Source organism: Giraffa tippelskirchi, chromosome 4 (genome assembly GCF_054371585.1).
Source record: "Giraffa tippelskirchi isolate mGirTip1 chromosome 4, T2T-mGirTip1v1.2.pri, whole genome shotgun sequence".
Lineage (NCBI taxonomy): Eukaryota > Metazoa > Chordata > Mammalia > Artiodactyla > Giraffidae > Giraffa > Giraffa tippelskirchi.
This window is the reverse complement of record NC_137278.1, coordinates 202609288-202635135: the sequence shown is the minus strand read 5'-3', so window position 1 is coordinate 202635135 and position 25848 is coordinate 202609288. Positions and strand designations below refer to the sequence as shown.

The following is a 25848-nucleotide window of genomic DNA, read 5'->3' as shown; positions in this document are numbered from 1 at the left end:
CTGCCTGACCCAGTATCTGTCCTGTCTTTCCCCAAGTACAGGTTTAGTTCAAGCACTGAAGGGTCACAGAGAGGATACAAAAGGCCCCACAGAGCAGAAAGCCTGGGAGGCAGTGAGGAAAGTGCCGTCTTCTGAACTTGATGGATCTGAGTCCAAATCTCACTTCTTCCCCATACACCATGGGGCCTTGAGCAAGCCTCTTCTCAGCCTCAGTTTCCCATCTGTACATGAAGCCAGCAGTGCTCATCCAAAGAACTGCTGTGAGGAGTCAGTGCCGTAACGGCAATGTCGGTGAAGCTTGTTGCCCTCCTCCGTGATTAGGGAGACAGGAGAGAGGGGAGAGAGGGTCTGAGGCCACTGCAAAGAGCCCGGCTCCATCTGGGTTTGTGTTTATTCAATACAGGCCCAGCGCCCAGGCCTCCCCAGGGAAGTGGCTGAGCCAGGGGAATAAAATAAATAAAGGCTGCGGAGGTGAGTGTGGACTGGGGTGGGGCCAGCCTAAGGAGAAGCGAGGGTACACATGAAATGCTGGCCCCCAGCTCAGCTGGCCACCTGCGGGCCCCCCGACTCCCGGCAGGCTTGGGGTGGGGCCAGTGGAGGTGCCCGCAAGCAACGAGTCCTGGACTCCTGCCACCTCCAACCCCTCTTCCTTTCTGCCCTCTTTCTCCTTCCTAAGGCAGGTTGGGAGACCAAGCTCTCCGGCTGGCTGGGGAGCTGGGAGTGGGGAGTGAGGGGTGAAGTTGGAGGGGGGCAGGGCCCAGGCCACGGCCCCGGAGCCCATCCTGGGCGGGCAACCCGGGTTCGCTGTGCAGGACAGAGCACCAGGGAGGCACGCGCCCCAAGCCAGCAGGCCTTTATGCGCCGCACACCCTGCGCCCCCGCTCCCGTGCTGCGTCCTCCCGCTCACCCTGCCCCCCAGATCCGCACCCCGAGGGGGCATTCAGGAGTTACACCAGCTCCCGCCCTTGTCCAGGGGCCCGGCAGCCCCTCGCGAATCCCTGGGCGGCTCCCCAGCTGGCGTGTCCTCCTCATCTTCGTCCTCCTCGTCCTCGCCGTCCGTGAACTCGTCCTGGCTGAGGCCGTAGGCCAGCGTGGTGTGCGCCAGGTCCACCTCAATGGGGAAGACGTCGGCGTCACGCAGCACTGAGTAGCAGTCATTGTAGTACTTGGACATGGTGGACACGAAGCGCTGCAACTGGAACACGATGTCCTGGACTGGGGCAGGAGGGGCGGGCAGACAGTGCCAGTGGGCCAGGCTGCCTGCGCATGGGGCCCGACCAACCCTGCCACCCTTGGGCTTCCCTTTTAAGCACCTCACTGCCCCCTGGCACCCTGGGAGGGGGCCAGGCCAGCCAGGGCTGCCCAGCCCTGCACAGAACCCAGGCCTCCGCGCTCCCAGTTCAGGGAGTGGAAGAGAACTGCTGGGGTTGGCAGAGGTGGGTGGACTGCACCCCAAGGAGTCCATGGGACACGGCCAGGCCCACCCTGGCCAGGCTCTGGGAAGCTCCCATCTCGGGTCTGACTCAGAGCCAGTCTGCCACGGGAGGTCCCTGGGAGCTTGGGTGAGCGCTGGACCTCTCTGAAATGGGGAGGAGGATGGTGTCCGGCAGGCCTGCAGCCCCTCACCGTGCTTCTGGTCAAGCAGCTCCATCTTCTCCAGCACATCCTTGCGCATCTGGGAGAAGCGGGCGCGGGCCTCCTGACGGCAGCGCAGGATCAGGCGGTACTCGTAGTTGCCTGTGCTCACGCGGTATAGGGGTTCCCCCAGGGCCTGGGCCCGGGAGGGAGCACATCAGGGACCCTGGGCAGGCGGGGGTGGGGGGTGGGGGCAGGGGGACTGCAGAGAATCCGCTAGCTCGCAACCCCCCACCACACAGCTCTTTTCAAAGCTGCCATCGTTCCCCGTTTCTGAGATGCCTCCAGTTGCTAGAAGTGCTTAGGGATGGCTTTGTGAAAAAGAACAACAAAACCCAGACTCTGGCCACATTAAATGAGTGTTGAGTCATAGATGGACCCTGCTATCAAAAATATTAAAAAGTAACAAGTGAAAAAAACCAGCTCTCAGGAGTGAGAGGAAGGGCATTTTTTTTTTTCCCTTGCAGGAGCCTCACCAAGTCTAGAGGGCAGCTGGTCTGGGAGCAGGCGGTAGGGATGGTTCCATGGCAAAAATGGCCAGCACTTTGGAGGCCTGCAGAGGCCAGGGGAGGGAGGGAAGGACAGCCCCCAGATCTCCACAAACAGGAGCCTGGCCAAGCCCCCCAGGCCTCTCCTGGGTGGGCCCGCCCCACCCCGTGTCCCTGGCAGGCCCAGGACGCTCTTGGGGCTCTGTGAGGTGGGCAGGGAGAGATGTGTGCACCCCAAGCCATTCCAGCACCAGGGCTGTGCCCCTTGCCCCACTCACAATGCAGCTGTACTCCTCATCGTCCATCTCCTTCACCTTCAGGCAGTAGGACTGTGGGATGGGTGAGGCCAGGCTGTCAGGGGGGCTGCACCGCCTGGGTGCTCACCCTAACGGCCCCAGCTCCTCCCGTGCCACCCTGGAGCCCTCAGCCGCCCAGAGGAGCAGCCGTGCCACGCCTTGTGGGCCCTGCGCACCCTGAGCTGGAACGAGCTGAGACGCGTCAGGGAGAGGCTGGCCCCTCGCTCAGGCTGGCCCTTGCCCTGGAGGCTCAGGGTGGTGAGGGCACTCATCTGGGACAATGGAGAGGGCCCAGGAGCCCAGCGTTTACACTCAAGTCCCAAGAGATGCTCTGGGCTGAAGGATTCCAGGATCCAAAGAACTTGAGGAAGCCCCTGAAGACCCACGTTACACATGGGCCTGTCAAAGGCTCTGACAAGTCCTGAAGCAAAGGACCTGGGCCTGCTCGGTGGAGTCTTTTCCCTCAACTCCTTTGACCACAGAATTATCATTTGAACATAAAACTCATGAACATCATTATAACCAGTGACCTAGACTGATCCATTGTTAAAAGAGTGACTGAAAAATATTCCCATGGGGTCAGAGTGGGTCCCGAGTGAGGGCTCCACCCACCGCAGGGCTTCTCTGAAGAGTCAAAGCAGAGCCTAGGTTGCTGCCTGATCCCCGAACACCTCCCTAGGGCCCTGGTCCCACGTCCTCAGTCAGGTGTCATCAAGGTTCTGACCTGCTGGCCGTCATGCGGCCGACTGAAGAGGACCAAACCTCCAGGTGGGCTCTGAACGCAGCAGGCCAGGCCCACACCACCGCCCCCCCAACAAAGAGGCTGGGGCCCACTTACCAGGTACTCGAACTTCACGTCCAGGTACTTCTTGATGGTGAGGCGAGTGTCCGGGATGGCTTTGTTGAGGTACGTGTTCAGGTCTGTCAGCATCTGGAAGGGGAAGTGGGGTGGAAGCTTAGGCCCCTGTGGGCAAGGGTGGGTGAAGGCTGGCTAGGGTGACAAGGAATGGCACTGATGTGTCCACCCTTCTAGTGGACTCGGGTGTCAGAACCGAAGGGCGCTCACAGACTGCCCTGTCCATCTCAAGGAGGAGAAGACAGCCCAGGCCAAGGGCAAGTTGTGACTCTTGGCGCAGGGTGGAGCCAGGGCCAGAAACCAGCCTGGAGGTCAGTGCTGAGGCCGTGGAGGAGGAAGGACTCAGCCATGGTCAGCTGTAGCAGCCCACCCCCAAACCAGACCCTAGGTGCTGCGACTCCGGAACAGGACACTCTCCATCGGCCACACTGCTCCTCCCTGCTCACCTATGGACCCACGCACGCTCCACGGGACCTACCGGCTTGATGGTCTTCAGGAGCCGGATGCCAAACTTCTCGATGCTGCGGTGGGCATCGGCGAATTTCACAAAAGCCTCACTCGCAGCGGGCTGGGGCTCCCGTACCCCGATCACAGAGAACACGTCCCCAAAGGCTGCGTGACAAGTTTGTCCTGAAGGCCGCCCCTACTTGACCCCTTAACGGAGAAGCCAGGGATTTGTTGGGGAGAAGCAAGGTGGGGGGCATGGCGCGTTGGAGGTCAAGGTCCGCCGGAGATCTACATCCCAGGGAGGTGGGTCTACACCTTAAGAAAGGTGGATCTACACCCCTAAGAGTTGGACCTGTATCCCCAAGGAAGGTGGGTCTACATCCAAGGAGCTGACCTCGTTCCCTGAAGTGACCAGACCATGGAGGGGGAAGACTGGGTCAAAGCGGAGGAGGTCAAACTGTCTGAGAGCAGAGTACTGGTCTGGGAATCTGGTCCTAAGGTCAACTCTGACCCTAAGGAGCTGGCTTACCGCTTCTTCTACCTGGGCTTTGTTTTCCTAGCTGTAAAATGGGATTAACTGAAGCTAACAAACTTGTAGGAAACATGATCAGGAATAAGGAAAGGCCTCGTACATTGTAAGCGGCAGTATAGGCAGGCAGGACAGGGCTTGCACGAGGGACTTCTGCGCCCCACAGAGGCCTAGCTGGTCGAGAGGCTCCCCGCTGGCCCCGTTACCATCACACCCCCAAATCTGGCGTGAGGTCAGATGCTGCAGGGTCTGCCTGAGCCTGGGCAGCAGAAAGGCCCCGGAGAGGAGCTTGCCCTCCCCCTCCCCGTAGGGGTGTAGGGAGGTGCTGAGCCCAGAGCGCAGGGTGTTTTCCAGGGTCACGCAGCAGGTTCAGGGCGTCCTTACCCCGGTGCGTCTGTGACAGCTCATAAAAGGCCCGGAGGAGGTTCTTAGTGTGTTCTGTCATCCCTGTGGGAGAGACCCAAAACGAGAGGGACAGGGCCACACGGTGAGGACCATGTTGGCCCAGGACACGGCCTCCAAACCCCCACCCACCCCAAGGCCCACCCTGTCCGAGGTTCAGACTTTTCTCACTAGGTTTACGTGTGCCGTTCTTTTTTATGGGTACGCGTTACTTTTACAATCAGAAAAAGCATGTCTTTAGATTTTCTTCCTTGAGAATTTTTAATGACCATAGTCCTAGAATTGTGTGGGCTGGCACCCTGCCCCCTACTGCCATCACGTTTAGAGCAGGGCTCTGGAGCTCCACCCGGGGGAGAACCGGGGCCGGGTACTTCCAGTGCAGTACCCCACCCACCCAGGGCTGCTGGCCGGAGGGTGCGCCTGCCCACCTTTATACAGCTCGGCGGTCCGCTCCAGCTCCTCCAGCCTCTTGACGAGCCCATCTGTGGGGATCAGAGGGCCAGGAGTGAGGGGAGAGACCCAGGGATCACTGGAGCCAGGCTTGGGAGGGGCGAGGTGGCCCCCAGAGGAGAACCAGGATCAGCACAGGACACGGTCCCAGGGACGGGGACTGGGCACCTCAGGGTTGGCTGGGCTCGCGGGTGTTTCGTGACGAGCCCAGTACCCCCAGACAAGGAGGGGCAGCAGGGCGACCCTCAGGAGGCTCCTGTGATAAGCACCACCCCAGGAGGCTGGGACACGCTGAAGGGGCAGAAAGGCGATAAGGATGCGGGTGCTTCCAGAAGTGAGGAGTGAAAACCGGACTGGGCCCTCCCCAAGGCCATGCCCAGGGGTAGCTGCCCATGGCCGGTGGAAGACAAGCCCCTGCGTAGCAGTCAAGGACCTGGCCAGGACTTCCATCCACACCCTGCTGACGGCCAAGAAGCGAGGCAATCAGAGACAAGCGGGAGAGACGGGACGCGTCAACAGTAACTCTTATGGCAGGCTCAAGGCAGCCCGCCACCACCTGGCAGCTCAGAAGGGAGAGCAATCTGGGAGGGGAGAGAAAGGCAGGGAGGGCTCTGAGGAAGAGCTTGCCCTGGAGATCGTCTTCGTTGGCTTCACAGGTGTTTATCCTCCACCCACTATGTGCCAGACCCTGTGTTGGGCCGGGGAATGACCTTGGTGAATGAAATCTGAGTGGTGCTTTCCAGGCTCCTAGTCTAGCAGTGACAATGGCCAGGCCATGGCTGGCAGGGGCAGTAAGGGCTGTCAGGTGAGGGATGGGGGCAGCTGCCTCACCTCCAGGATTCAAGATAGGAACAAGTGGATGGCCAGGGCTAGGGCTGCATTCCAGATCACGGTGGGGTGGGGCTCCTGCCAACAGTGATCACCACCCTGCTCCATTCTGATAGGGGTGAGGTCCACACCCACCTCCCCACCAGGAGCACGGGCAGCAACTGCAGGGCAGGGTCCATGTCAGTAGCTTCCTGGCCCAGAGCCTCCTAAGACAGGGCCTGGCCTTACAGAAGCCCTCCGCCCAGCTCAGCTCAGCCCTTTCTCCACATGAGCTTTTGGGGCAGATTACTTCCCCCATCTTATAGGGAAAAGCAAGGTTCAGAGAGGTAAAGCAACTTGCCTAAAGGTGCACAGCAAGGGCTGTGCAGGCCAGGGTGCCCTCTGCCCCTCCACCAGTTTCCTGTGCTGACCTGGGCCAGGGTTTTCTGAATGGGAGGAGAGGAAGAGGGTTGTAGAAGCCGGGTCTGCATTCTTAAATCTGGGCAGAGAAGGCAGTCGTGTCTCAGGCTGTCAGGGAGGAAGGTTTGGGTTCTGGGGGTTGGTGGGGTGCACCTCAGAGGTCTTCAGGAGGCTTCAGCCACTGGGCTGGCCTCCAGGCCACAGCTCCCCAGAGTCCTGGCACCCGGCCAGCCTGGCAGCGAAGGAGCCACGTAAGCGCTGTGCTGTTGTTTTTAGCTGGGTCATGGGACATCATGACAGCTTCAATTTTAGAAACCCTATTTAAGGCTGGGGAAATTGCAAGGTTTGGGGGGGAAAAAACACAACAACCAGTTCTAATTTCATCTCGACGCATGGTAACTACAGTAACAGGGATTTATAGGCACCAAGAAGCTGGAAATAGCAGCCGCCACTTTTGTACACCCTCTGGAACAAGCTCAGACCCCACCCCCACGTCCCAGCCAATAAAGCCCAGTGCGCCCAGCTGAGCCTACAATTTATATCGGTATTTATATCTGTCCCCACACGTACACAGCAGAGCTGCTGCTATTTATAAACTCGGGCTTGTGACAGCAGGAGCAGGACTGACTGTTTTACTGGTCCTCCACATCCCCCCGCGGGGAGAGCGCATGTGCACACACATGGGTGGGTGTGAACGTGTGGGGAGAGAGCGTGTGTGCACAGGCATGTGTGGGTGTGAATGTGCGTGTACTCAGTTTCCCTGCCGTGGGAGGTGAGCGCAGCCACCTCCAGGTCTGAGCAGGAATTGCTGGGACGCGGGCAGCAGCACCACCTCCTGGAGAGAGGCGGGGGGCCGGGTAAGCAGCCTGGGAGCCCCGGGGCATGCTGGGGTGACAAGAGGGCTCAGGGTGGAACTGGGGGTGGGATGGGGGGAGGCCTGGCTGTGTGAGAGCAGCTAGGGGGCAGTGGCGAAGGCACCAGCTTGGGGAGCTTGGCAGGAGGCACCTCCCCACCAGGAGTCTCTCGTCTGTGACTTGCGCCTGTCTGTGAACCCCTGCTGGAGAGCGGGGATACACGGGCTGTAAGGCCTTCACTGTGCACTGTGGGCGCTCTGTGGGAGCTTGGAGAGGCCTCCAGGGAGGCAAAGAGATGGTGAGTATCGGCCCCACCAGCAGAGGCCAGGCCCAGGCCAGCGGGACACACACAGGTCTGGTGGGCAGCCGTGGCGCCCCTCCCCCAGAGGCCTGGGCCTGAGTCCCCTGGGACCGGAGGTGGGTGGGTGGGAGGAGACTCACCATTACACAGGATGGCCCGGCTCAGGCCCAGAGCATCTGCCGTCCCCGAGCTCATGTTCTCGACCAGCCGATGCTTCACCTTCTTCAACACTGGGACCAGGTGAGAAAAGGCCTCATGAGGTAGAGTCTCGGCCCCCGGGGCCAACCCCACTCCACCACGACTCACCAGGGTGACAGCAGGGGCCGAACTGGGGTTTGGGGTGGGGGTGACTATGAAGTAGGGAGGGTCCTGGCGGGGGGTGGGGGGGTTCTGGGCTCCCTGCCCTTTTCACTCTCTACTTGAGAGAGGTGTTGGGAGCCTGGAAGCGATAAATATGTAAGGCACTTAATTGAGGGCATGGCACTCACAGTGGCTATCGACTCCCACTGAGATCCAGAGCTGCCTAGGCCTGACACTGGCCGACAGGCCAACCAGGGAGAAGCCCCCTCCTCCGTCTCTCCTCCACACCCGGGAGCGGAAGCACCATGCATGGCAACTGGCACCAGGCTCCAGACTCAGTTACTGCATGTGTGGTCAAATAGTCTTTGCAACGGACCGGGATGGGACCAAAGGTTTTACAGGAAGAACTTCCGGGACAGACTTGACCTGCCCTTAGCCTCTTTTCTTAAAAACCAGGAGGCAACTGTGGCCCAAGGGTGGAGGAAAAGGGTACTGGGCCCCAGAGCCAAGAGGTCTGGGTGGGCCTTCACCTGGGGGCACAGCGCCTCCCGGGCTCTGATGTGCAATGAGGTGGCTGGTCCAGAGGACCCTGAAGCTACCATCCGGCTCCTGAGCCTGGAAGCTTCTACAGAACCAAGGCCCAGCCCCCTGAACAGGAGGTAATGTGTCCCAGGGCATGCTGTGGGCAGAAGGGCTAGCCTCTGCCCCAAACCTGAGGGCCAGTCCAGACCCCAAGGCTTTCTGGCAGCAGGTGGGCAGAAGAGGCCAGGGCTGAATGGGGTGTGCAGGTGAGCAGGCGGCACCAGGCAGGCCTGGGCTGGGCAGCCCTCACACTATCAGATGGTGAGGGACTGGGCCTGGTGAGCTGGAGGGCTGCCCTACAAAGGACGAACCTATGGCAGGAAGGCACCAGAGGCGGTGGTTGGGGTGGTGGCGGGGGAGTGAAACATTAGGCAGGGAGAAACCAGAGACAGGTTCTGGGGACCAGCTGCGAGGGGAGCACCCCTGGGTCCTCCCAGGTGCTTTGGGTTGGCTTGGTCAGAAGGGTCAGAGGGCACAGCCACGCGACCACTGGCACAGTGTCACAAGGAGACAGAACGGCGGCTCATGGAGCCCTGGACGCCGCTGCCCGGCCCCGCTTACCAATGTCCAGAGACATGCCCTGCTTGGGGTCCGCCTGCAGCTTGTTGTAGTGGATGGTCACCTCCCCCTGGAAGAACAGACAGCAGAGCTGTGACGGGGCCCCGGGCCCCAGCCCCTTCCCTGAGGCGGCCTGTTCGCCCTGGTGTCTGTGGTCTTCAAAGAATCCTGAGCCCTGGGAAGGGCTCCTCCTCCTCTCTCCACCCACCAGGCCCTGGACAATCGGCAAGGACAGGGGGGACAGGGTCCCTGGGGTCACAGAGCTCCCAGCCTGGCGGTCTGTGACACTGTGTGCCCCTGCCCTCCCCCAGGCCACGGCCACACTGCAGACCTCTGCCGGGTCGCTCAGAGGGTCTTCTAAACCAGCCTCCTTCTCAGGAGTCCCGCCATTCGCCCCGCAAACACGTCTGAGCACTTTCTCCGTCTCTGTATCGGGTGCTCGGGGTGCTAGGGATCAGGTATGAGGGCGGCCGCAGCCCCCCAGAGCCCGAGGCCAGCAAGAGAGGCCAATGTGATTCACAGAATTACACCAATCGCAGTCTAGTGACTGGACAAGAAGTAGCCGGCCTCCCTCGAGAAGCCGGTCCTGACCACGTGAGGCCACCACGGACACTCTCATGCTTGCAATCCTAAGACCCTTGAACTGGGGGCCGAATTCATTCAGATACAAAACAGGATTTCAAAACTGCATCCTGAAGGGAAACCGAAGTGAGCTGAGGCCGTGAGTCAGGGGTGGGTGCAAAAGGCTGCCTCGCAGGGTGCTCAGGGCCACTGCGGAGCGCGGCTGTGGGGGAGGAAGGAGCACCAAGGAGGGACAAAATCTGGGCTCTGCTCCAGCCATGCGACCACAAGCAGGTCCTTCCCTCCCGCTGGACACTGGTAAGATGGGTGCCCAGATCTCTGCCAAACGTGGGGGGGCTAGGGAGTCCCCAGGCAATGGCAAGGCCACGTGCACCTGCCAAGAGCTCCTGTTCTCATGGGTAATGTGAGAGGCTGGCACAAGACAGGCTCGGGAGGACAAGGAGGGTTCTGGAGGGTAGAGATGGGGGGAATAAGAAGGGGATCCAGAGGCGGGGCACACACACCCCAGCTCTGTATCAGAATGAAACACGGCCCACCACCTCCCACGATGCTGATGCGCTCCTCTGCCCAACAGGAAATGCCCAGGACAGTAAACTCCACACCAGGTGAAGCAGAAGAGGAGAACAAAGGGGAGAAGGTGGAAGCCGCGGGCCCAGGGCTAAGGTAAGAAAGACGGACTGTAAGGGATGCTGGTACCAGGCCTTTAAGACACAGAGGACGGGAGGGAAGTGAGGAGAGGTTTGGCTGGATGGGGTGAGGGAGCTCAAACACTCAACCAAGCTCAAAGGGCAGCTGGGCGCTTGGCTCTCAGAGTGTTAAATCATCCTGTGGCTTTGTGCCTTCTTCACTGTTTTGGTTTCGCAAGAGCTACCAGCAGCATAAATCTACAAAAACATGGCAGAAGGGCTGCATGCTTTTGGGCGTGGCAGGAATGCTATCTGCCATTCAGGGATAGAGGGGCTCTGGAGGGAAAGGCCTTGGCCTGGAGCAGGGCAGAGGAAGCAGGAAACAGGCAGCATGCAGTCTGGTCTGCTGTTGGACACCAGCAGCTGGACACGGAGCTTCCCTGGCGCCCAGAGGAGTCCCTGGGGAGATGTGAGCCCAGGAGGACCCACAGGACTGAAAGTTCCTACAGGGAATAGCAGATGGGGGGCCTTTTTACCTCTTACACCCTCTTGGGCCTAGCACGGCTCAGAAGAGATTTCCTGGGTGTCTACTGACCCAGGTAGGTTCACCGTGGACCTCTAGCTTCAGCTCCAGCCCTGACTGGGGACACTCTGGCTCGCCCCGAGGTGTGGTTCTGAGTCTGACAGCTCCTCTGGGAGCTCGAGGGCAGGACCTTTGAGTCGTGGTGCCCACTCTCTCACCAGGGCCCAGCGCCAAGTCCTGGAGCATAATCAGCATCTCCTGATGAACCTGGGAGAAACTGAGGGAGCTGGGATGTGATAGACCCTGAGGTGCCGAGGAGGGAACTGGGTAAGGGCCAGGCCCCCTGCAGGCCTGCCGGGGCCTCAGGCAGGCTGGATGTCTCAGAAGGGCCAGTGTCCCCATTGCCGCAGCAGCCTTACCTTCACCTCCTGAATCATCTTGGCCACCTCCACCTTAGTTTTTCCTTTGATTGACCTGCCATTGACCCCCGTGATCTCATCGCCAGCTGCCACAGTGCCGTCCAGTGCGGCGGGCGTGTTGTCAAACACCTGTGGGTGTGGAAGGGGTTGGGCGGGATGAAAGGAAAGCTGGGAAGAAAGCTGGCGGTGGGCGGGCATTCCCTCCATCCCGACCAGCAACAGCCCTGTCCTGGCCTCTACTCTCTGTCCCTTACGTGGCATGGAGAAGGGCAAGGGGAGAGAGCACCCCAACAGCCAGAAATGAATGACCCACATTCTTGGGGGAAGGGGAAAGAAGACAGGAGGTAAATGTGACAGATGAGACGTCCCCTTCTGATATCAACTGCACCAAACCTTACACACCTACTGGAGGCTTTGCTCCTCCAAAGTCATTTCTTTAGATTTTCCAACAATGCTGCTCGGAGCTGACTCAGAGCGCCAAAGCACCGCTGATCAATTCCTGCAACCTCACCGCAGTCCCCAAGGAGCAAGGGCCCCCCCCAACATGAGCCCCTTCTCCCAAAGTGACCCCATCCAGGCGGACTGTGCTCACTGGCTCAATGTGGCTGAATGTGTTTATTAAAATGACAGAGATGAGGGGAGACACTCAGGGTGAGCAGGCGACAAAAGTGTGTGCCGTTGAGTCCCACAGCCTCATAGCCCCGGTGGGGCCCCAGAACCCTGGCAGCCAGGCTTACCTGGAGCCTGGAGGGAGGACCCCACCCAACAGCTTCGCAGCCAGGGCCTCTCTCTGTGGGTGCTGGGAGACTGGCTGACGCCCCACAGTGGAACCCACCAGCTGACTCTGCCACCACACAGAACTGTGAAACCTGTTGTGACTGTGCGGGCTCACTCTTAGATATAAAGACGGGCAGGGAATACTGGGCCACTGAAAAAGTGTCCCATGTGAAAAACACCAAAACATTTAAACAGAAAAAAGAACCACAGCAAACAGGAACAAAGCAGGGACAATAATATGAAATATTATGAAAATAAATGAAATAACATGAAATATTTTTATATTTATACAATATGAAATATTTATACAATGTTTTATATAATATAAATATATTTCAGATATATTCATTTTATATGTCTATATTATATATTATATATATAATATAAAAATATGTGTTTAATTTTTATAATATGAAATATATTTTCAATAATATGGAAATAAAAAGAAAACAATTAACACCTTTACAGAGACCTGAAAAACAAGAACAGGCTGATGTAATAGGATCAATTCGAAAACAGGAACGATCTCATAGAAATGTAAAACATAATTGAAACGGAAAATGCCAAAGGAACTTCAGAAACCAAGCAGAGGGAAGCAAAAAAGAAATGGTTAGAAAACAAGAAAAGGAATATTAAAAGATCAATGGAGGAAGCCCAGAGTTTAACCAACAGGAAGCCCAGAGTTTAACCAATAGGAAGCCCAGAGTTTAAATAGGAAGCCCAGAGTTTAACCAATAGGAAGCCCAGAGTTTAACCAATAGGAAGCCCAGAGTTTAATCAACCGGAGTCCGAAAGAGGGAACAGAGGACACAGAGAGCAGGACAGCATCAGGGATAATACTCGAGATGCAGAGAGAAAGACATGGGGTCTCCAGAGAACCTGCCCCTTGAGGTTCCAGCACAATAGACAGAGAAAGGATCATGCCAAGAGCCATCGTCATGATGCTTTAGAAAGCCAGGGACAAAAAGCAGTGCCCGAGAGTTTTGATGGACCAAGAATAAAACACGTTACTGCAGATAAAGGATCACAAAAAAGATTGGCATCACCAGACAGGGCAACTACGCTGATGGCAAAAGACAATGAAACGACACCAGCCAATTTCTAAGTGAAAATTATTTTCAACCCTGACATTCGTTCTTGAATTTGACCCACTCAAGTGTCAATTGAAAGGAATATGAGAATAACAACAATGAAAAAAACCAGATCGAGACACTTACAGAGACACAAGTTCTCAAAACACTTACTGCCCTGGCAGCCTTTCTCAGAAAGCTACAGGAAACATGCTCCACCGACATGCGTAAGTAAGCCAAGAAAGAGGGATCCTGGAGATGAGGGAATCCAATCCACCAGAGGAGAGGGAAGGGGTGGTTCAAAGGGGAAAGACCAGGGGTGGGGGCCAGAAAGCTGATGGGAAATTTTTGAGGTAAATGTACTGAAAACACAAGGAGAATGCAAATGGGAAAAAAAAAAAAAAAAGAAATTACTTGTTTTAAAAAAGAAGATGGAGTTAAGAAAAGAAACACAGGCTTCCTCAAAAAATTAAACACAGAGTTAGCATATAACCCAGAAATTCCGGTCCAGATTTATATCCAAAAGAAATGAAAACATATGTCCACACAGAAACTGGACATGAATGTTTATAGCAGTGTTATTCACAACAGCCAAAAGGTACAAACAACGCAAATGTCCATGAACAGATGAATGGATAAACAAATGGTGGTCTATCCATACAATGGGATGCTATTCAACCATGAAAAGAAGGAAGTACTGAAACGGGCTGCAAGGTGAATGAACTTGAATGCAACGCTATCACTCAAAGGGCATGGGTGGTTGTCTGGGGGATGAGACAGTTCTGAAACCAGAGATGGTAGCTGCATTCCATGAGCACACTAAAATACCACTGAGTTGTATACTTTAAAACCATTATTGTATGCTATGTGAATTTCACCACAATAAAAATATTTTTTGAAAAAGTACAACCACAGAAGACCATTAAGCTCAGTAAGTAAAACAGCACCTTACTATCCAAGCTCTCTGAGGGCGGGGGCCTCTGGTTTCTTGCTTTCTTAAGTCTGCTGCTGCTGCTGCTGTCGCTTCAGTTGTGTCCGACTCTGTGCGACCCCATAGACGGCAGCCCACCAGGCTCCCCCGTCCCTGGGATTCTCCAGGCAAGAACACTGGAGTGGGTTGCCATTTCCTTCTCCAATGCATGAAAGTGAAAAGTGAAAGTGAAGTCGCTCAGTCGTGTCCGACTCTGAGCGACCCCATGGGCTGCAGCCTACCAGGCTCCTCCGTCCATGGGATTTTCCAGGCAAGAGAAATACCCTGGTCAGGCCCTCAGAAAATATTTCCTGAACATGGTACCTGTTGCACTGATACAGATTTAAGCAAAATTGACACAATAACCATGCTAGGAAGATGGAGTGAGAGGAAACAGTGGTTTGGGAAGAAAGCTAAATTCTCTTCTCCTTGGCTGAGAGAAGCTGATAGATGTTTACAAAGGACAAATCAAGAAGTAACAGGATACGCATTTTACTGAGAAAAATGGGACCTCCTACCTGAATCTATAGCTAGAAGGGTGGGAAGCAGTGTTGCTTCCGGGATTAGGGTGGGGGTAGGCCTGGGGAGGGGGAAGGGTGGCGAGATGGGGTCGAGCAGGGAATTGCTTATTTGACATTGGCCTTTTAGTACTCTTGACTTGTTAAAAGCAAGTCAGAGAGTCTTTGGTTAAAAATAAAACTGAATTTTGAAAAAAATCAGTTCTACTATTTATAATCACAGTTCATACTAAGGACAAACCTGGCCCCCAGCGGTGGAGGGGGGGGGAGCAGTAGCACAGGAGGCTGAAGAAGCAGATTTTGAGGAGGTCAGGCCTGGGGGAGGCCTCCCTAACACCTCCTGGGTCAGAAGAGGCCAAAAGGCTTGTAAAGGCCACATCCTGAGCGGGCAAGACCAGATCCAGGGAACGTCCATCTTCAAGACCTTAGAAGTAACTCTTTTGCAAGATCCTGAGAGAGACTGACATTTCTCGTCTGCCACCAATGGCTACTTAGCTGAGATTAGAACAGAGTAGAGTCCAGGTCAAATTGATGTCTAGGGGAGCAAGCTTCCTTCCAAGACTACAGAAAGATCACTGACTCCGACCAGCCCCACAGTAAAGGAGGCCAGTCCCCATTTGTGAGTCACAGCTGACAGAACATCACCAGGGCAGCTCCTGTGCAATAAGGACCACAAACTTGCCCAGTACCGCTGGCAGATCATCCGGGAGAGTGAACTGTCATAAAAATAGTAACAGCTGCCACTGAGGGAGTGCTGCTTAAGGGCCAGAATTGTGGGATGTCATTGTTGAGTTTATTATTCACAGCAACCCAAAGATGCTCAGACCTATGTATTTTACATCCCCAATTTCCAGGTAACAAAACTGAGGCCCAGAGAGGTTAACAAGTTAATAAGCATGGAAGCTTGCATTTAAACTCAGGCCATTCATAGTCTTTTAGTCTTTCTACTATGCTTCACACTTGTGTTAGTACTGAAGGTTGACGGTTTTGTTGATTCATTGACAACACTGTTATTGAAGGTCCACTATTTGCCAGGCATTGTATGAGGTGCTGACTGCAGTGAAAAAGCAAACTGGGATCCTGCCCTCATAGTGCAGAGAGTCTAGAAAAGCAGCTATATACAGAATTAGTGAGCAAATCCATGAGAGTACAGATGGTGGTAAGTGCTGAGAAGGAAAAAAGCAGGTTGAAATGACAGAAAAACAAGGGCAGACCTACTGAGAAGGGGTGTTCAGGGAAGCCCCTGTGAAGAGAATGAGAAGGAGCCAGCTTTACAGAGTGGAGGAATGAACCTTTGTCATGTCTACATAGGCAGGTGGCTCGCCCCCTCCAGCACCTCCCTCCCATCTCTAAAGCACTCAATACCTGAACAATATACAGGCAGGGACAGTACTGGGCTCCTCCTCCAATGCTGATCCCGATCAGGTTCTGAGCATCCTTCTGCAGGGTCACCTTCCCAGGTACAGTAGGGATTCCGCTAGAAAGAGAAGCACGTGCAATTGAGTTTCCTGAAAGAAGGATGACTGGAGGGGATGGGGATGGAGAAGGGCCCTCCAAAACCCCCAAGAGCCTCCTAGTGCTGCACGTGCTACAGAGGAAAGCTCTTTCTCATCTGGCCAAAAAGACAGCATTTTGTCATTTTGTGCTGGAACACCGCAGAGTTCCTGGATCTATGCTAATAGGGGATCAAACTCCAACTTGGCATTTATCAGCTGTGGGTCTTGGATAAGCAAGTCACCCTCTCTGCATCTCAGTTTCCTCATTCATAAAATCATATAGATAAAAAAAAAATGGCCACTTTAAAAGTACATGGAAGCCACTTAACACCAACTCAGCCAAGAGTAGGTATTCAAAAAAAATAGGTCCCCCTTCCCTGTTCTTCATTCTTCCTCTAAGATTTGAGTTAGACTCTATTCTTGTCACCTTCTCAGCTACATAAATCATAGGCCACCACCTCCAGGAAGCCTTCTCCTGTTAAACTACGCATCACCCATCTCTCAATTGTTATATTCAATTACCTCTCAATTTTCACTATACATTAGCACTTAATTATGTTTTGCGGCAAATACTCACATTTATTCTCTTATTCACTCGACAAACATTTGCTAACAACCTACTGATGTTGAGCACCACCAGCGCTGAGGACACAGAAAGGCATTGCATTCAGTCCTTGCTCTGAGGGAGGATATATTCTGATAAGGAGACTAACTTGATTTTTGAAAATCTCTCCCACTAATCATTTATGTTGGGAAGGAAGGTATGTTTATGATATTCCTATTCATCCCTCAAAACCTAGCTCAACTGCCACCTCTTCTGTGAAAGAAAGAAAGTGAAGTCACTCAGTTGTGTCCGACTCTTTGCGACCCCATGGACTGTAGCCTGCCAGGCTCCTCTATCTATGGGATTCTCCAGGCAAGAATACTGGAGTGGATTGCCATTTTCTTCTCCAATTCTAACAAGAAGACTAACTTAATTTTTGAAAACCTGCCCCACTAATCATTTATGCTGGGAAGGAAGGTGTGTTTATGAAATTCCTATTCATCCTTCAAAACCTGGCTCAATTGCCACCTCTTCTGTGAAGCCTTCCCTGAGTACCCCAGCAGAGGCATTGCTCAGCTGGCTGGGTTCTCCTTGTAGCCATGTCATTCTCCATTAGGGCCCTTGTGGCCCTGAATTGCAATTATCCATCAATATGTCCACAGCCCCCTACAGATGGTGAGCTCCTAGAAGGGCATGATTCATTGCAGCTTCTAAGCTTCCGCTGAGAAGCAAGGGTCTGTGGAACTCGGAAGTCCAGGGATTTAGGGGGGTCTGGGGTTCCTGCACTCGTGGGACTTGGGGTAACAACATACTCACAGTTTATCCTCCTCGATGTCATAATCCAAGTCTGCAAACATGGTTCCGAGAGTTTCAGTGGGCTGGCTAACTGCCCAGCTCGGCAGGGGAATGGGGAACTGGATCCGGAAGAGAAAAGAGGGCAGGGCTTAGGAAACCGAAGTGCCTAAATGCCAACCCCAACCCCGGCTATTAGCGAGAGCCAGGCCCTCCTCCTCCCCTCCGGACGATGGGGGGTTGTTCCGGGGTGGGTAGGTGATTCTTACTAGGTACAGAGGGGGACTCCAGGCCAGGGCGGGGGGCTCAGATCCCAGAGCCCGCCCCACGGGTCTCCAGGCCTTTGGGAGCTGCCTATGTAGCTCACCGGAAGCGTCAGTCCCACAGACGGGTCCGGGCCAAGCTGGCACCTGAACCCACCTGCCGTTCCACCTGTCCGTGGCCGCGACTGTCTCGTCACTTCCGGCGGGACGCGGAAGTCCCGCCTTCCTGCCCTGGGTATTTGCCCCGATCCCTGAAAGCAACCCTTCCTTCCCAGCCTCCCGGGGCTCCCAGCACCAGGAAAGAGAATAAGTACTGACGGAAGCTCCCCCTTAGCATGAAACAGCGGAAACAGAGTAAAGGTCTGGAGAGGCCGACGGGACTCAACCCCGCCCCTTGCCCTATGGCCGCCGCCATCTTGGTAAGGGCAGGGTTCTTCCCAGTTTCCTTAGCGGGACGCAGGGGACCAAGACGCCTGGCTGGTTGCCGTGGCAACGGAAGCATCCTCAGGCGGGGAGCCCTCCAGTGAAGTTCAGTGGACTACAAACCTCGACAGGTTCCTTTTAACATTTTCGGCACCCCGTGTTAGAGTTCTGTGACTCCTCTACTAGAATGACTGTCCTGGCTGGAAGGATCCTTCAAGATGCCAGTCTAATTTGAGTTTTGCAGGCCAGGAAAATAAGTGCCAGTAAGGGGAAGAGATTTTCTCCAGAGCCTTCCACAGTTGGAGTAAGATCCAGATGTCGACCCTGAGACGCCTGCCACCTAGTCCAGTGCCTTTCTAACACCTTCACACCTGTGGTCAGTGGCTCTGCTATGGACAGGTTGGATTCCCTTCCTTTCCCTTTACACACTTCCTTTCTCCAAACGCAAACTAAGAGCACCAGGGCAGATGCTGTCTATGATATTTAGTAAAAGACTCCTCACACACCCTCTCCTCCCTTAGTCCTGAGGGAGCAGCCCCCTTGGGGTCCCACTGAAGGTCACAGCCCTTGTGTACCTGAGGTTCCGGAAACGCCATCAGTGCTTCCCAGCCAACAAGTCCAAATCTCCTCTCCCCACCAACCTCTCCTGCAGTATTGTGTATAGTAAGTTCCCTGGAGGGATTGGGACTCCCAGAGCCCCAGCCCTAGCATCTGCCTCATCCAGGAAGCATGGGACCAGGCCTGTCCAGATTCCTCCAGGGGCAGTGGAGGAAGAAGGGATGCAGAAGGGTGATTATCCACATATCCCATGGCCTGATGGGAGCCCCACACTCTCCTTCGGGAGCTTTCTGAGCGTTGGCAGTTGTGCAGAGTACCACAATAGCAACCACTTTTTCATGTACCCACGGCTCCACCATTAAGATCACTTTCACAGAATTTCAAAGTTCACCTTGATCCTATGAGAAAAGAACAAGTACTGTCAGCCACATTGTGCAGATAAAGAAACTGAGGCTCAGAGAGACACTTCCCCTTGTCTCCCATGTGGTTGGTAGCAGAGCTAGGGCTGGTATTTCCGAGTCCTATTTGCAGACCAGAATTTCAATTCTAAAAATCAGCAGTCTCCAAAGACAGATTATTTAACATGGACTGTGGTTCTTCCACCTTACAGTAGCCCTAGCTCTTTCCCAGATGCTGCCATCTTGGACCTGGTGGATTTTGGGCAAGTCACTACCTGACTCTGAGTTCAGGTATCTGTAGACTGGGGACAGTGGTTCTCCCAAAGGTGCTTGTGAAGGTCAAGATAAAAAGGAGAAACAGGGAATTCCCTGGTGGTCCAGTGGCTAAGACTCTGTACTTCCAATACAGGGGACCTGGGTTTGATCCCTGGTAAGGGAACTAGATCCCACATGCCACAACTAAGACCCTATACAGCCAAATAAATAAAAATAAATATTTTTTTAAAAGGAGAAACAGGTGTGAGTGCTTTGGAAACAATTCACATGACACAGATGTCACTCAACTCTCTTGACTCCCCCCCACCCCCAGCCAATCCACTCCAGTCCCTCTTCCCGAGGGAGGACAAAATGTCCAGCCTCCTCTCTTTTCTTCTTCGACTTCCCTGTCTCCCAGGCCCAGCTCTAATCCACCACTCGCAGACAGCCTTACCAGACAGTCCTGGCTCACAGATCTTGTCTCTTTTTCTGCGCCCCTGAAACAGTTGTTATTTGGGATCATTCACTTGGCAATTAACTATGTGTCATCTTGTGAAATCCCTTGATGGCTTCCCTGAGTCAATTCTGTGTTGATTCACTTATCACATGTTTGTATTTTGCCTGGGGAGTTCTATTCCCCTTTAAAACTGGGGCTTAGGGCTCATGTCTTGACAAACCATAAACTTACTCTCCCTATTTCTCTTCTTTCTGAGTTCCCTTTCTGTCCTGACTTTATAATCCCTGGCACATCCCCCCTTCCATAAGATGCCAGGAAGCCATCAACAGGTGTCACTGTAACAAACTTGAAAAAGAAAATCAAGGTGCTTTGTAATATATGTTCGTGTGAAAATACGATGACTCACTTTATATTTATCAGTGGATGGTTCTCCTGGGTCTGACCACACAGCATGGGAACCTGTTCCAGCCAATTCACAGAGTCAGGTTGGGACCACGGATTCATTTGAAAGGAAAGAAAGTGTGAGTACCTTGTTCCATTACCACAGTAAGCACTTCTTGTCTTTCCAGCTGGACAGGAAGTCCCTGGGGGCAGATCTTATCCTTCTCTGTATCTCCCACAGAGCCTGGCGCAGTACCTGGCTGCAGAGGACGTGCCATAATTGTAGCTGTGGTTTTTCATAAAAGATGGGATGTTCTTTGGGCCCTGTGGGAGAGGGCTAGGATGGGCAGAGAGGGAGAGCGATGATGAGGGCCTGAACCTGGATGGTGGCAGTGGCCAAGCTTCCTCCACAGGGCTGGAATCACCAGACCGGGTCTAGATCCTGAATTTGAAATGTGTGTTTTTAACAAGCAGCAGCATCCACACACAGAGGCTTTACCACAGACCACAGCTCTCCCAGCCCAAGATGGTCCCAACTCAGATCCAAGCTCTGTGGTTTCAGGGCTTGGAATTCTCAGACACACCAAACTTTGGCTCTGAGACGATGCCTGGAGAACGGGGGTGATGACCCCTCCCAAGATAGAAGCTATGAAGATGAAGATGAAAAAGCAGAAACAAGCATGAAAATGCCGTAAGAGTGATTCACTTGGCACAGACATTAGAGGGTTTTATTGTTATTTCTCATTATGATCATTTTGCCCAACTCCTTCAGAGGGTTGCTCAGGCCCCTGCATCAGACTCGCCTGGGAAATATGTCATATGCAGGCTCCCAGGCTCTGTCCCCAGGGAAGGGGGGACCCTGAAGGCTGCATTTTCACAAAGCTCCGTGGGTGGCTTCAATGCCTCCTGCAGTTTGAGGGCCACCATGTCACAGGCTCAGAATGGACTGTGCCTGTGTATCCTCAGGGTGGGTCTATTCAGCTACACCAATGATCCCTGCCCTGGGGGCCTCGCTATCTAGAGGGGCTTCTGCCCTGGCCAAAGGCCAGCGAAGGGTTCCTGGAGGAACTGACATCTTAGCTGAGTGCTGAAGGAGGTGCTGGTGGGACCCAGGTCGAGAAAAGCTGCAGAGTGACCCAGGCAGAGGACATAGCTGGTGCAGGCGACAGGGGGTACAAGATGCAGTCCCCTGTTGTCAGAGAATCACGGTGTGGCAGGGGAGATAGTGAGGGCAGTGACAGGTGTGATGAGACCACCACCAAGTCCTGACCAGAGGACGGGAACTCCCACTCCCTCTCCTGCTATTCCAGAGATCATCCAGGTTGGTGGGTGACCTCTGGCCCAGCCTTGCCACTGAAAGGTGTGTGAATCTAGGCAAGTCCTCTCTGGGCCTAGGTCTCCCCCATGATTCTGTCTTTCGAGTTCTGAGCCTCAGATTCAATCGGGGAAAAGCCTACCCCCAACAACCCCATTGGAGGAGAAAGGGATGAGAGGGGAGGAAATGGTTAGATGGCATCACCAACTCTATGGACATGAGTTTGAACAAGCTCCGGGAGTTGATGATGGACAGGGAAGCCTGGCATGCTGCAGTCCGGTCAGAGTTGGACACGATTGAGCAACTGAACTGAACTGAACAACCTCGTATTCCTGGGGAAGTGCTGCCACCCAGTGGCCATTGGGAGAAAAACTTCCTGGGAAACCAGAGCCCTCATTCTACCTTTCCTGTCAGTATCACTGCCCCGCCTAGCTTAGGGCTGGCTAGGGGGCAGTCTTTGTAGTCTGCGGGGGATGGGTGCCGAGCTGTGCCCGACGTGCCCACTCCTCAGTGTTGCCAGGGCCTCAGCTCCAAGGCCTGACTCCTCACTGACTCACTGCTGGCATCATGGACCTGTGGAAAGGTCAAGGAACCAGGGGTGGGAGGAGTTGGATTCAGTTCATCAGCAGCATAGAGATTTAGACGATGGGTTTTAAAAGCACACAGATGATCGCAGTGTTGCTAATAGCTAACATATATTGGGCATCTCCACATCAGGGGACAAGAAAAGCAAGGTCCTGCCCTGCCAGAGGTCACATGAGTGGGAGAGGCAGGCATTGGCTCTGGTGACATCACCTACTTCAGAGCGCAGAGTGGGTCCCCCAAATAAAAGGGGAGCCCAGTGGGAAGGGGCTTGACTGCAGACTCGTGGGAGCTGGTGGGTGGGCAGGACGGAGCATTGGCTCCACGGCAGCTGTGTAACCCTGGAAATGTCCCTTGACCTCTTTGAGCTTTAAAAAGGGTAAAATATGTATCATAAGAGCCCAAGTGTTGATTTCAATTTGAGTCCATGACCAGGACTCTCCTTGCCCAAACCTCTCCAAGGTCTTCCCATCACAGAATAAACCTCTGGTCCTTACCTAGAGAGCCGGGCCTGGCTGCTTCTCCTGGTTCACATTCTGTTCCAGAGCCTCTGGCGGCTTGTGTTCCTGGAACATGCTGGAATGTTTCCACCTCAGGGCCTTTACTCCTGTAGCTCCCTCTGTCTGGAACACTCTTCCCCCAGGTATGCTCACTCCCTCATTTCATCCACATCTCTGTGTCCCTGTTCCTTTCTCCAGGAAGCCCTCCAGGGGCAGCAACTAAACCACAGCCCTTTGCTCGGCTCTTTCAGAACACCAGCTCGTCTCCCGCCTGGACCCATAGCACAGTGTGGGTTACCCATGTGTTTGCTTGTCAACTGGCTTCTTGTCTTTTTTCTCCAAGCTGCAAGTTCCTGGAGGGCTGGAACCTGGCCTGTTTAGGTCACACCTCTATCACCAACACCGAGCATGGTCTGGCATGTAGTACATTCAGTGAAGACCTGGTGAATGAATGAATTGCTGCGTCACCCAGAGCAGGAACCCAGAGACCAGGCAGTGGTCAGAGATCATAGAGGCCTCCGATTTCAGAATCAGGACCCCAGACCCTATCAGCCTGGCACTAGGGGGCCACGGGAAACTAGCTGAGGAGGGACAGAGCAGTTAGATCTGTGTGCCACCAGAGTGCACGGGCTACCAGCTGCAGCAGATTGAGGGAGCCAGGGAGGCCTGTCGTTGGGGGGAGAGGGGAGAGGTGGCATTGCCTCCCCCTCCTTGAGTCTGAAGCACATGGGGGTGGGGAACAGGGTGCAGGGGCTGCTTTACTGGGAAGCCATCTGGTGGGGGCCAGATCCCCCCAGGGATGGGAAACCCTCTCCCACCAGGGCAGCCATGGGTGAGGAGGGAATCAGCATTGTTCCAAGGCATTTGCATCCTTCCAGAAGCTTTTCTCCAGCTTTGATGATGCCATGGCCTTCATTCCTTAGGTACCTCTCTCCTCTCTTCTCAGCTGCCTCCTCCAGTCGGCCGCCGCTGGCTAGAGGTAGGATGTGGGCTGCCACGGGGCCCCGAGTTCTCCCAACCACCCCCAAAGCAGCTCTATTCCTGGCTCTTCTTGGCATGTAATGGGCTGACCCCTGACCTCTCCCCCGTCTCCCCCCCACCTAGTGCTCTGCCCCCCGGGTTAGGTCAGTGATGAAAGCTGGTGGGAGCCCCGAGGGGGCGGGGAGGTGGCAGACAGTGCCTGATTGTTCTCCACCCCTGGCAGCGCGGCCACGCTGGCTGCCAAGGGACTGACTTTTGCTCTGCCTCTCTCTTTCACCAGGTCAGGGGTTCTCAGACTCAACAAGTGGGAAGTTAATTCCCACGCAGATCCGAGAACACCCCTAGAGGTGATATAGATTATCAGGCCCGGCATGGGGGCACAGGGTTCAGACACGGGGCTGGGAGACCAGGTAGGACCCCACTTTGGAAAGAGCCTGGGACCAGAGCCACAAGACCTTAGGCATCCCTGGCCCTCTTGGAGTTCCACCAAGTGTGAAATGGCATCTCAGGATGCTAAGAGCAAAGCCAGCCCCACGGGAAGGTGTGGGGACGGCATGTGACACAGCTGTCTTCTCTCTCCTTGCCCCTCTGACCTGCCCTCTCCCCTCCTGCCCTCCGTATCCATACGTGTCAGGTCTGTGTCAGGCTCTCTGCTCTCTCCCATCAGTCTAGCTGTCTGTCTTGCACCAATAAATACCACACTGGCCAAATTGCTAGAGCTTTTCTAGTAAGCCTGGCTAGTCAGCAAGCACCCCTACCTTATTCTTCAGGAGTGTCTCAGCTATTCTTAGTGCTTTGCCCTTTCTTACTGCTTTTATTTATTTATTTTCTAACTGCTTTTAGAATCCACTTGACAGTCACCACCAAAACCCTGTCGGGGTTTGATCTGGACTGAATTGAATCTAGACATTAATTTGGGAAGAGCCGACATTCTTAAGACATCGAATCTCCTTATGCAAGTTTGTGGCTGTTTCTCTGCATTTATTTCAGTTTCTTTATTTTACTTTTTATTAAGTACAATTTCGAATGTACAAGATTAAATAAAAAAGAATGACGAAGCTCTCTTTCATCCAGCACCAAGCTTTATCAGTTAAATCTTGCAGCTGCTGTATCTTCAGCCATAACCCTGTCCATTCCCATCCCCCTATTCATTTTTTTTCCAGCTACTCTTTGGGGGTCTTCTTTAATGTCTTCCAGTAATGGTTTTTTTTGGTCTCTTTTCCTTTTTAAATAATTATAGATTGACAAGAAGTTGCAAAAATAGTATAGTTCCCCCCATGGTGACATCTTACATAACCATGACACTTTATCAAAGCAATAAATTGACTCTGGTACCATCCACAGACCTTGTTAAGATTTCACTAATTTTCCCTGTATTTTTGTGTGTGTGCATGTGTAGGTCCATGCAAGTTCATCACCTGTGTGGATTCATATAATCACCACCACAATCAAGATACAGAATACTGTTCCACAAGACCCCTCGTGTTACTCATTTATAGCAACAGCACTTATATCCCCGCCCAACTCCTCCAGCCACTAATCTGTGCTCCATCTCTATGCTGTCATCATTTTGAGAACATCACAGTAATGAAACCACTACCTTTCGAGATAGGTTCCTTTCACTCAACGTAACTCCTCTGAGCACCATCCAGATCGTCACATGTATTGGCTGTTAATTCCTTTTTATTGCCAACTAGTATTCTGTGATATGGAGGTACCAGTCTGTCTAACCATTCACTCACTGAAAGGCATTTAGGTTGCTTCTAGTTTTTAACTATTGCCAATAAAGTTGCTGTGTACAATCATGTACATATGTTATTGTGGATGTGAGTTTGCGGATGGCATTGTTTTTGTTTGTTTGTTTTGACTGTGCCATGTAGCATGTGAGATCTTAGTTTCCTGATCAGGGATCAAACCTGTCCCCCCTGCGCTGGAAGTATGCAGTCTTAACCACTGGACCACCAGGGAAGTCCCATGGATATGAGTTTTTGTTTCTTTATAATAAATGCCCAGAAGTGGGTTATATGATTGATGAACATCTTGTTTTTTAAAAAACTACCAAACTATTTTCCAGGGTGGTTTTACCTCAGTAACATTTTATGTTCTTCTCTGTAAATATTTTGTTATATTTCATTTTTGTTAATTATCATTAAATGGAGGATTTTTTAAAATTATATTTTCTTTGTTGTTTATAAAGCAATTACTTTTTTTATTGATATGATTTACACACCAAAAAAAATCACCATTTGAAAGTGTATAATTCAGTATATATTCACAAGGTTGCACAACCATCACCTCTATCATATTCCTGAATATTTTCATTACCCCCAAAAGAAACCTGTGTCTGTTAGCAGTCACTCCTCATCTTCCATCCCTGGCAACTTAATCTACTTTCTGTTGCTAGGGGTGTGCCTACTCCAGGCATTTCATATCAATGGAATCATTGGCCTTTTTCATCTAACATCGTGTTTTCAGGGTTCATCCATCCACATG

General features: G+C 53.4%; 1 protein-coding gene and 2 long non-coding RNA genes across 6 annotated transcripts; 2 read left to right on the top strand and 1 right to left on the bottom strand.

Annotated features, from left to right (window-relative positions):
- Positions 1–373: 373 nt before the first annotated feature.
- Positions 374–17956, bottom strand: PICK1 (protein interacting with PRKCA 1). Of its 4 annotated transcripts, none has more exons than XM_081590059.1 (13): positions 17824–17956; positions 17267–17364; positions 15776–15887; positions 11076–11204; positions 8929–8995; positions 7626–7715; positions 5082–5135; positions 4636–4698; positions 3754–3887; positions 3258–3350; positions 2402–2452; positions 1627–1771; positions 374–1215 (listed from the first exon to the last, which is right to left on the bottom strand). In XM_081590059.1, the coding sequence occupies exons 2-13, from the start codon at positions 17305–17307 to the stop codon at positions 941–943; spliced, it is 1254 nt and encodes a 417-aa protein (XP_081446185.1). In that variant the 5' UTR covers positions 17308–17364; positions 17824–17956; the 3' UTR covers positions 374–940. The 4 variants fall into 4 exon arrangements, with proteins under 4 accessions (XP_081446185.1, XP_081446184.1, XP_081446183.1 ...); XM_081590058.1 differs by lacking the exon at positions 17824–17956 and adding an exon at positions 17610–17697; XM_081590057.1 differs by lacking the exon at positions 17824–17956 and adding an exon at positions 17663–17697.
- On the top strand, positions 7218–13825 carry LOC145545477 (uncharacterized). The gene is made up of 3 exons (XR_014082104.1): positions 7218–7482; positions 10082–10170; positions 12321–13825. It is a non-coding gene; the product is annotated as an uncharacterized LOC145545477 (long non-coding RNA).
- LOC145545478 (uncharacterized) lies at positions 17947–24413 on the top strand. Its single transcript, XR_014082105.1, has 3 exons — positions 17947–18327; positions 20017–23765; positions 24199–24413. It is a non-coding gene; the product is annotated as an uncharacterized LOC145545478 (long non-coding RNA).
- Positions 24414–25848: the final 1435 nt, after the last annotated feature.